Raw genomic sequence first — 10,670 nt, 5'->3', positions numbered from 1 at the left:
CTACGGACGGATCCGTCCGGCTCCGAGCGATGCATCAGCTTCCCAGTGACCTCGCTCGTTAGTAATTGCTGGGATCCTTGCTCTGTGTCTCTGAGAAGTTCTCCATGGTAAGTTGCTCCAAAATATTTAGTGAACTCAGTGTATTCCGCATCACTCATAGTGTCATTACAGGTTTAATAGCACGCACCCGTGTTCCGCAGCACCCTTCAGCCTCCGCTGCTTGAGAGTTCGCAGCCCTCTCTCTCCTCTCTCTGACGTGCTTCACTGACTTCCCCGTGCAAGTTATGTCACGTTTAAACTATTTGCCTTCCAGCCCTGAGGTGCTGGACTTGAGCCTCTCACTGGGCTTTTACACCAGCAGCTCTGTTTCAGCAGGGAATATAGCCAAGCTCGGACCTCGCCCAAGTAGATTTTATTTTTTTTTTTTTTTTTAATAACTGCTGTAAACCCCCCCTTTGTATTACAAATATAGCTGACAGCATAAATGCTCGTGTGTAAAGCAAATCCACCAGGGTTGACTCGAATATGGAACACAGCTGTGTAGTGCTTTATGATTTTCAGGGATTCAGGGAATTTAAGGTTGTCAGATCTGACTTCCTGTATACCACAGGGAATTACATTTCATTCAGAAGCCCCACACTCAGCCTACTGGTTTCAGTTTAACTGGCGTGTCTTACAGAAAGTCGAGCTGAAGACGTCAGAAGTCTGCTGTCTTCCTCAGTTACACACTTGGTGGTTTTTCACCTTCGCTGTTTTAAAAAAACAAAAAACAAAAACAAAAAAAAGTCTGACCACCTTCTAGGCTGTGATTCTTTTCATGACATCTTGTACAGGCTGAGCAGTGTTTATCGCATTTAAATCATACTTGTTTGTTTTTTTTAACTGGGTTTGACTGTGGATAGAGCCAAAGCCTGGCTCTGTTTCTGCTGCAACAGGGGGAAAATTTCTAAATGATGTATTCTGATTACTCTTCTTTGGGACCATGGTGCCTTTTTAATCAGGACAGTAAATCTTGTCCCAGAATTCTGTACTTTTGTACGTTAACAGTTGTTGACTTTCCTTTTTTGGTGTGTCCCAAATAAATTAATATAACATACTTCTGGGCTTTTGTTTCTTCTTTTCAAAGGGGGAGGAAAGAGGAAACTGAAGCTAAAATAAATCTTCTCTACTCCAGCTCTTCCCTCCCGGGCTCTTACAGGAGCAGCCGTGAAGTCTGCAGGTGGACCCGCTCTCACCCGGACTGTGTGGGGCAGCGGTAGGGAAGCTGCTAGAAATGGGAGTCTAGGATCAGGGTACCGCCTAGAGCCCTGTTTTGTCTTTTGTTTCTTTTTTAACCAAAAATGCTGGACCCTGGAGCAGCCGAAGGTAAGGGGAGAGGGATGAAACCTCTGTGCGCGGTGGGAGCGTTTCCCTCGGGCTTTTGGTGTGCCTTCAGGCTTGGGGAGATGGGTGTTGGGGACGAGGTGGGGGGGCACCCTGCCTGGCTGGGGTGATTTGGCAGGTGGGTTCCCCACTTCTGCCTGTTCTCTCCCGACTGTGATTCCGAGATTTGTGTGTTGTATGAGATGGGCGCAGGGCAGTTGGTGTCCCAGAGACGCAGAGGCCGATGGTTCGCACCACGGGACCTCGGTGTGGATGGGAAATGAAGAGCACGTTTGCTTCAGCAGCTTTTCGTGGGAGGAGAGAATCAAGGTGCATCCCAGGGGTGACAAACACTTTTGATGGATGCCGACTTGCCGATTTAACTGGACGTTTCTGGAGAAACGTCTTCAGCTTTTGCAGTCGGATTTGAGCTCAGATTGAACTCACTTCCCTTGAACCTTTTCGCTCTGATTTCTGCAAGGGGAGCAATGGAAAAGAGAGGGCATCCCAAAACCCGAGCGTGGCCAGGCTCCTCTGCGCCCCGGGCTTGGGCCCTTGAAGCCAGGGCTCGTGCCAGCCCCAGGGAGGGTTTTACACCCCTCTGCAGGCAAAAGCTGACTTTTCGCGGCACTTACAAACACCTTACAGCTGCCATGGTCTGCTCTGAGCCAGGTAGTACAGCAGTACCCGTCTGGTCTCTCAGGATGTACGTGCCTCTTCGCGTGGCAGCGGCTGCTCTGCCACCTGTGTGGCGTCTCAGAAAGGGGAAGGAACACAAAAAACCAACCCAAAAATGCAAATTATTGCACTACTGAGTGGGCTGGATGTGGAAAACAATGTGTCTGTGATTCAGAGCACAGAAACAGTCACAAAGTTGGAATTTAGAACAAGTCTGAGCCCAGCACTGTGGGCACACGGCTCGCGGCTGCGTTGGGCAGCACCCACCAGCGACGGAGCTGCCGTCACCCCTGGGGGTGGGCACGGGGAGGGGGAGCCTTGTCCTAGGGCTGCCGGAGAGCTTAATGCAGGGTGACAGTGACAAATTGTGGCACTGCAGGTGGGACACGGGGGGAGGGGGGAATGGTTTTCCTGGGAAGGGTGGAGCAGACCTGTGAGACTGTGTCTTGACTGTGCTTGTGCTCAGCACCTGTTGGCTGGGCTGTGCGGGAGCTGCAGGAGGGGAGATGAACCTCCTGTTTAGCCCGACCCCCATGTTTTGTCCCCTGGGGAAGGGGATGGCACATTGGGCCAGTGGTGGCAAAGCCGTCCCTGCCACCACAGAGCTGGGCACTGAAATCCTGGTGTAGGGCACGGGAACCCAGCACGGCACCTGCCTGACCCCCCCCCCCCCATCCCACAGCTCCCTGTGCTTCCACGGGAAAAGTCACCCCAAACGCTGAAAGGAGCTTTGGGGCGAGTGTTTCCATGGGTAAACACGCTAATTTATTAAGCAGACATGTATGAGGGTATTTCCTGCTCTCGCGGAGGGTGTTGTCTTGTTATTCTTCCCGAGTTTCTGGACGGCAGCCACTTCCTCCTGGCACGGCTTTGGAGCCAGCAGACACCGCTCCAGTCTTTTAGGTCTTATGAACGTTCCTACCCGTATCGCCTGGCTCCGTGCAACAGAGCATCCCCGCTTGCACCCCTTTCCAGTTCCGCTCAGGCTGGGTTGTGCCCCACGGTGTGGGGACGGCTGTGCATGGCCACAGCACCTCCGGCTGAGCCTCCTGGGCAGGGACGCATCTCTGGAGGGAGAGAGGCTGGAAGTTAGTCCTGGGGAAATCCCAAAAGTTTGGGAATTGGAATAGGGGCTTCTGGAGCTCTCTCTTTCCCCACCACCTAGTATGGAGCAGCCAGACCCCCAGACTTCTCTATGCCAGATGCTCCCCATGAGCCAGTTTTGCCCGGGTCCATGTTTTCTACAGCAGCGTATGTTCAGTGAAATCACTTTATTGCCCAATTTCCCGGAGTGGGCGATGACAGAGCTGCGGGCAGTGCCTGCCCAGGGAATCCCCAGGCTCGCTTGTGGCACTGCCATCCCTCCGGCAAGCCGGAGGGCAGCAGGGCAATGCTTCGAATGTGCCGTTTGCTTGTTCAGTGTCCCTAATTGTACCCAAATGTGCGTTTGTAGAGTTTCTTTGGCACCAGTGCTTTCCTGCTGGCCCGCAGGAGGTGGGTCGCAGGTAGCCAGAGCAAATGTTCCCATTTTCCCCTGCTGTCATGGCATTATTTCCCACGTGCTCCCATGGCCGAGTTTCTGGATGAGAGAACCAGGTGCTGCGGAAAGTCCAGAAATTTTGGCTGATGAGAGAGGCGGTGGCCCCTGTGCCGGCACCCCGGCTGAGCCCCTCTCCCCGGCCACCCCGGGGTGGTCTCTGCGGGGTTGGGTGTCCTTCAGCTAACATCACACCAGCTGTTGATCCCCAGAGCTGGGAGCAGCCTGACCCCAAACCCCAGGTCTGGGGGTGCCACGGGGACAAGCCCAGCCGTGCCGCAGGGACAGCCGGTGGCGGGAGGGATGATCTCAGGTTACGCGGACTCCTACAGAAATGAGTGGGGCTGCAGGTGCCCGATGAGGTTTCGGCTGTCGGTGGCCGAGGCGTATTAAAGGGGAGCGTTGGGGCGGGCTGCTCAGCCCCGGCGGTGTCCCTGCAGCATGGCAGGGCCGGGGGGCGAGGGGGACCTGCGGCACCTGCTGAAGCTGCACCGCACTGAGATCGCCATGGCGGTGGACGACGTCTTCCCGCTGCTGCATGGCCTGGCTGACCATGACATCGTCCCCGAGCATGTCTTCAAGGTGAGGCCGCGGGGTGGGAGAGGATGGCCGCGCCATGGGGGCTGGCTGGCAGCACGGGGACGTGTGCCGATGGGCTGCGGCGGCACCGGCAGGAGACACTGAGCCGGACGGAGCGGGAGGGCTCCCACCGCGCTTTCCACGCGCTGCTCACCTGGCTGCTGGGCCGCGACGCTGCCGCCGTCCGCGACTTCTGGGCCGTTCTCTTCAAAGACTACAACCTGGAGCGGTACAGCCGGCTCCGGCCCCTCCGCGGCACCTTCCCCAGAGGTAGTAGCGGGGCAGGCAGAGGGGACCATCACCCTCGGGGGCTGCTGGCGGCCAGGGGTGACACCCGGGGCCGGCTGTGCCTGTTCCCTCTCCCTGTCCCCTTTGCAGAGGTGGAGCTGGGGCGGCAGCGCCGCGGCAGGCGTCTCTCCCCCAGCCCCACGGCGCTGGCCCCGCACAGACCCCAAGGCAAGAGGAAAGCCCCCGAGGAGCGGGAGGAGACCCGGGCGGCACAGCCTTCCCTGTGGCACGCCACCAGCCCCGGTACGGAGACCTGGAGCGGGATGGAGATGGGGTCGGACGCTGTGGGGAGGTCCCTGAGGTGCAGCAGGGTGCCGTGCCTCCCATGACACCCACCCTCGCAACCCCGCAGGGCCCCTGGCGAAGGCGAGGACCGTGAAGAAGCTGGAGGGCAGAGATGTCCCCCGCACCCCCCACACCGGCGGTCAGTGCCGACCCCCCTGGGGCAGCATCTGCCTGTCCCCCCCCTCCCATTTGCCCGCGGTGGGGGTGGTGGGCTGCCTGCCCCGCTGAGCCCCCCACCCCTGCCCGCAGCTCTCCAGGCTGTGGCCGCCTCGGTGCAGAGAGCGGTGGCCGTGGCGGGCGGTGAGGTGCCCGTCACCCGTGGGGCCGCGGAGGCCATCCTCATCAAACACGTGCTGGAGCCGGGTAGGTGTAGCGCAGCCCCACTGCCCTGGTAGGCAATTTTGCCCCCGCTTCCCCCAGGGGAAGCCCCCCCAACCCAGGCAGGGGGGTGGCATGGGGGGGGGGGGAGGGGGGCAACAGAGCTGCTCTCGGCTTCTCTTGCAGGCAGCTCCAAGATGGGCAGCAAAGACGGGGACGAGCCCTACGCCCCGACCGCCTGCGAGGAGCCGGGGGCCAGGAGCAGAAGCCGCAGCCTGAAGCCCCCCACCCGGCCCAAAGCATCCCAAAGTGTATGGATCCCTCCCTGCCCCCCGCACCCCTCAAAATCTTTCACCCCGCTTTTGCAGCTGCCCGAGGCTGCGGCGGGGAGCAGCCATGGCCTGGGGCTGTGCCCCCACACCGGGCTGTCCCGGCGGCTCCCCCAAACCCCTCTCCCGCAGAGCGCAGAGCCCCGAGTGCCGCCCCAGGGCCGGCTGCCGGCACCCGCCATGCCCAGCCAGGACCCCGCGCCCCACCAGGTGAGGCCCGGCATGTCAGCGCCCCGAGGGGTGCCCGCAGAGCCGGGGCGTCCCCGGCACCTCCCTTTGGCCTGGCCGAGCACGGGCACCCCGCGGCTCAGCCGATGGGGGTCACCGGGCTCCCCCCCCCCCCCGCCCTGGGAGGGGTTGGTGTGGTGAGGTGGGGGCAGTGGGCGATGGGGTCCCCCCGCCAGCAGGAGCCCTGCCGCAGCCACGGCTGTCTGCCGGTGCCACCCAGGGGGTGGTGGTGGTGACCCCCTGCCCGCTCTCCCCCCCGCCGGGGCAGGAGAACGAGGACGAGTGTGCGGTGTGCGGTGATGGTGGCGAGCTCATCTGCTGCGATGGATGCCCCAGGGCCTTCCACCTCGCCTGCCTGGTGCCCCCACTGCCCCGTGTCCCCAGGTGAGCCCAGGGACGCCACGCAGGCCCCGATGCCCCCCCGGCTCTCCCTCATCGCCCTGCTCTGGCTGTACAGCGGGACGTGGCGGTGTGGCTCTTGTGTAGCCAGCGTGGCCGAGCAGGACCGACTGTGTGAGGTGGACATGGCCGTGGAGAAACCCTCCGAGGTCGTGGGGGAGGAGGCGTGTGGCCCTCGGCGTGCTGGAGGTGATGGGAGCGTCTGCGGCCGCTGCTTCACCCACATCCCCGCACCCCGACCCTGCCCCGCGCCCGGCGGGGACCCCAGGTGGGCACCCTGCCATCGCTGCACCCCGGCCTTAAATCCTCCCTTGGAGGGGGGGCACGGCCCTGATGGTCCGTGTCACCCCCGACGGCTGTAGGGGGCTGTTGCTGTGCACGGCCTGCGCGGGCACCCCGGACACAGGCGGCCTGGAGAGCACCGCGGCGGCCAGCGACCACCTGCTACAGGCAGCGAAGGTGAGTACAAGCGGCACATGGCGGAGGGAAAGGGGCTGCGTGAGGCGGCGGCGGTGGGGACAAAGGGAGGGAGGAGGCTGAGGGATGGCGGTTCAGGCTGGGTGAGGGACGGGCCGACTGCAGCTGGGGGCAACTCAGGGAAGATGTGCCGGAGGGGACGCGGAGAATGAGGTGAGGCTGCACCAGGAGAGGGACTGGACACGGTCACCGGTGGTGCGGGCAGAGGGTGGGCAGGAACGCCGGCACGACGCGTCTCCTCCCGCAGGCAGAGGACGGCACTCTGGGCAGTGACCCGGTGCTCAGCAGGGACGAGCTCGACGCGCTGCTGGGCGAGGTACAGCACTCGGGGGGACAACAACAGGCAGAGTCCGTCTATAGGGTGACATGGGGCTGTGGGTGAAGTGGGGACAGCCCGAGGGGGGACAGGGAGGGGGATGGAAAGGGAGAGCGACCCCATGGGGCTGTCCCGCAGGGCACCTGGGACGGGATCCTGCAATGGGCATTCCAGAGCGTGGCGCGGCCCCTCGCAGACACCCAGGGGCTCTTCGCCTAGAGCAGACGCCCCGGCGGCCGCAGCACCCACGGGACGGTGATGGAGGAAGAGGCGGGGGGAGGCTGTGACAGGGCAACTGCAAAGGCAGAGGGGCACCTCTGGAACTGCAATATTGTAAAGCCCTGCGACCTCCCGACTCCCGCCTAAAGGAATAGAATGAATAATACAGAAATCTATAAAACAAACAATAATGTCAAAAGCTCTTGATAAACTATGCACAGAAGACAAACATAAAAATCAGAAATGTACAAAAAAATTGAAATTCAGGGAAAAGAGAAATGCAAAATTTAATGCAAAGGGGGAAAAAATAGAATAATACCAAAACCACTGCTGAAATGCAAAATACGAAAAAAAATAAAAGAAATCCCAGCTTTACAAAAAAAAAAAAAGGCGAAAAAAACGCAGATGACCCCATGCCCCACAGTAACCACATCAAAAGCCTACAGCACCCGGTATTCCCAGGCGGTCTCCCATCCAAGTACTAACCGGGCCCGACCCTGCTTAGCTTCCGAGATCAGACGAGATCGGGCGTTCTCAGGGTGGTATGGCCGTAGGCACCCCACAGCCCCACACGCCCCCTCTCCTGCCCCAAAACCCCCTCCCGAAGAAACATTCACACCCTCTCACACCACGCACACCCCTCACACGCACACCCCTCACCCGCGACCCTCCCCAACACCCTGACACCAACACGCCACGCACGGAACCGCCACCCACACCGCCCCACACCGCCCCACACCGCCCCACACCGCCCCACACCGCCCCACGGCAAAAGCCTACAGCACCCGGTATTCCCAGGCGGTCTCCCATCCAAGTACTAACCGGGCCCGACCCTGCTTAGCTTCCGGGATCAGACGAGATCGGGCGTTCTCAGGGTGGTATGGCCGTAGGCACCCCACAGCCCCACACGCCCCCTCTCCTGCCCCAAAACCCCCTCCCGACGAAACATTCACACCCTCTCACACCACGCACACCCCTCACACGCACACCCCTCACCCGCGACCCTCCCCAACACCCCGACACCAAAACGCCACGCACGGAACCGCCACCCGCACCGCCCCACACCGCCCCACGGCAAAAGCCTACAGCACCCGGTATTCCCAGGCGGTCTCCCATCCAAGTACTAACCGGGCCCGACCCTGCTTAGCTTCCGAGATCAGACGAGATCGGGCGTTCTCAGGGTGGTATGGCCGTAGGCACCCCACAGCCCCACACGCCCCCTCTCCTGCCCCAAAACCCCCTCCCGACGAAACATTCACACCCTCTCACACCACGCACACCCCTCACCCGCGACCCTCCCCAACACCCCGACACCAAAACGCCACGCACGGAACCGCCACCCACACCGCCCCACACCGCCCCACACCGCCCCACGGCAAAAGCCTACAGCACCCGGTATTCCCAGGCGGTCTCCCATCCAAGTACTAACCGGGCCCGACCCTGCTTAGCTTCTGAGATCAGACGAGATCGGGCGTTCTCAGGGTGGTATGGCCGTAGGCACCCCGCAGCCCCACACGCCCCCTCTCCTGCCCCAAAACCCCCTCCCGACGAAACATTCACACCCTCTCACACCACGCACAGCCCTCACACGCACACCCCTCACCCGCGACCCTCCCCAACACCGAAACGCCACGCACGGAACCGCCACCCACACCGCCCCGCACCGCCCCACACCGCCCCACGGCAAAAGCCTACAGCACCCGGTATTCCCAGGCGGTCTCCCATCCAAGTACTAACCGGGCCCGACCCTGCTTAGCTTCCGAGATCAGACGAGATCGGGCGTTCTCAGGGTGGTATGGCCGTAGGCACCCCACAGCCCCACACGCCCCCTCTCCTGCCCCAAAACCCCCTCCCGAAGAAACATTCACACCCTCTCACACCACGCACAGCCCTCACACGCACACCCCTCACCCGCGACCCTCCCCAACACCCCGACACCAAAACGCCACGCACGGAACCGCCACCCGCACCGCCCCACACCGCCCCACACCGCCCCACGGCAAAAGCCTACAGCACCCGGTATTCCCAGGCGGTCTCCCATCCAAGTACTAACCGGGCCCGACCCTGCTTAGCTTCCGAGATCAGACGAGATCGGGTGTTCTCAGGGTGGTATGGCCGTAGGCACCCTGCAGCCCCACACGCCCCCTCTCCTGCCCCAAAACCCCCTCCCGACGAAACATTCACACCCTCTCACACCACGCACAGCCCTCACACGCACACCCCTCACCCGCGACCCTCCCCAACACCCCGACACCAAAACGCCACGCACGGAACCGCCACCCACACCGCCCCACACCGCCCCGCACCGCCCCGCACCGCCCCACACCGCCCCGCACCGCCCCACACCGCCCCACACCGCCCCGCACCGCCCCACGGCAAAAGCCTACAGCACCCGGTATTCCCAGGCGGTCTCCCATCCAAGTACTAACCGGGCCCGACCCTGCTTAGCTTCCGAGATCAGACGAGATCGGGCGTTCTCAGGGTGGTATGGCCGTAGGCACTCCACAGCCCCACACGCCCCCTCTCCTGCCCCAAAACCCCCTCCCGACGAAACATTCACACCCTCTCACACCACGCACACCCACACCCCTCACCGGGGACCCTCCCCAACACCCCGACACCAAAACGCCACGCACGGAACCGCCACCCACACCGCCCCACGGCAAAAGCCTACAGCACCCGGTATTCCCAGGCGGTCTCCCATCCAAGTACTAACCGGGCCCGACCCTGCTTAGCTTCCGAGATCAGACGAGATCGGGCGTTCTCAGGGTGGTATGGCCGTAGGCACTCCACAGCCCCACATGCCCCCTCTCCTGCCCCAAAACCCCCTCCTGACGAAACATTCACACCCTCTCACACCACGCACAGCCCTCACACGCACACCCCTCACCCGCGACCCTCCCCAACACCCCGACACCAAAACGCCACGCACGGAACCGCCACCCACACCGCCCCACACCGCCCCACACCGCCCCACACGGCCCCGCACCGCCCCACGGCAAAAGCCTACAGCACCCGGTATTCCCAGGCGGTCTCCCATCCAAGTACTAACCGGGCCCGACCCTGCTTAGCTTCCGAGATCAGACGAGATCGGGCGTTCTCAGGGTGGTATGGCCGTAGGCACCCCACAGCCCCACACGCCCCCTCTCCTGCCCCAAAACCCCCTCCCGAAGAAACATTCACACCCTCTCACACCACGCACAGCCCTCACACGCGACCCTCCCCAACACCGAAACGCCACGCACGGCACCGCCACCCACACCGCCCCACACCGCCCCACACCGCCCCACACCGCCCCACGGCAAAAGCCTACAGCACCCGGTATTCCCAGGCGGTCTCCCATCCAAGTACTAACCGGGCCCGACCCTGCTTAGCTTCCGAGATCAGACGAGATCGGGCGTTCTCAGGGTGGTATGGCCGTAGGCACCCCACAGCCCCACACGCCCCCTCTCCTGCCCCAAAACCCCCTCCCGAAGAAACATTCACACCCTCTCACACCACGCACAGCCCTCACACGCACACCCCTCACCCGCGACCCTCCCCAACACCCCGACACCAACACGCCACGCACGGAACCGCGACCCGCACCGCCCCACACCGCCCCACGGCAAAAGCCTACAGCACCCGGTATTCCCAGGCGGTCTCCCATCCAAGT

The 10,670-nt window shown here is 62.2% G+C and overlaps 1 protein-coding gene across 2 annotated transcripts; it reads left to right on the top strand.

Annotated features, from left to right (window-relative positions):
- The first annotated feature begins 1,203 nt into the window (after positions 1–1,203).
- AIRE (autoimmune regulator) lies at positions 1,204–7,472 on the top strand. Of its 2 annotated transcripts, XM_082486839.1 has the most exons (13): positions 1,204–1,365; positions 4,018–4,159; positions 4,252–4,426; positions 4,535–4,687; positions 4,797–4,868; positions 4,979–5,092; positions 5,234–5,358; positions 5,509–5,586; positions 5,873–5,988; positions 6,062–6,271; positions 6,366–6,462; positions 6,728–6,796; positions 6,935–7,472. In XM_082486839.1, the coding sequence occupies exons 2-13, from the start codon at positions 4,019–4,021 to the stop codon at positions 7,013–7,015; spliced, it is 1,431 nt and encodes a 476-aa protein (XP_082342965.1). In that variant the 5' UTR covers positions 1,204–1,365; position 4,018; the 3' UTR covers positions 7,016–7,472. The 2 variants fall into 2 exon arrangements, with proteins under 2 accessions (XP_082342965.1, XP_082342966.1); XM_082486840.1 differs by lacking the exon at positions 6,728–6,796.
- The last annotated feature ends 3,198 nt before the right edge of the window (positions 7,473–10,670 follow it).

This window comes from Vanellus vanellus (assembly GCF_965231255.1).
Source record: "Vanellus vanellus genome assembly, chromosome: 8".
NCBI classification, from domain to species: Eukaryota; Metazoa; Chordata; class Aves; order Charadriiformes; family Charadriidae; genus Vanellus; species Vanellus vanellus.
The sequence above is the reverse complement of the archived record's forward strand: the minus strand, read 5'-3'. Positions and strand labels throughout refer to the sequence as shown.

Excerpts from the sequence above, each read along its gene's own strand:
- AIRE (XM_082486839.1), top strand. The coding sequence starts at position 4,019 with ATGGCAGGGCCGGGGGGCGAGGGGGACCTGCGGCACCTGCTGAAGCTG. Across the intron at positions 4,688-4,796 it reads GTGGCACGCCACCAGCCCCG|GGCCCCTGGCGAAGGCGAGG; the intron begins GTACGGAGACCT and ends GCAACCCCGCAG. Across the intron at positions 6,797-6,934 it reads TCGACGCGCTGCTGGGCGAG|GGCACCTGGGACGGGATCCT; the intron begins GTACAGCACTCG and ends GCTGTCCCGCAG.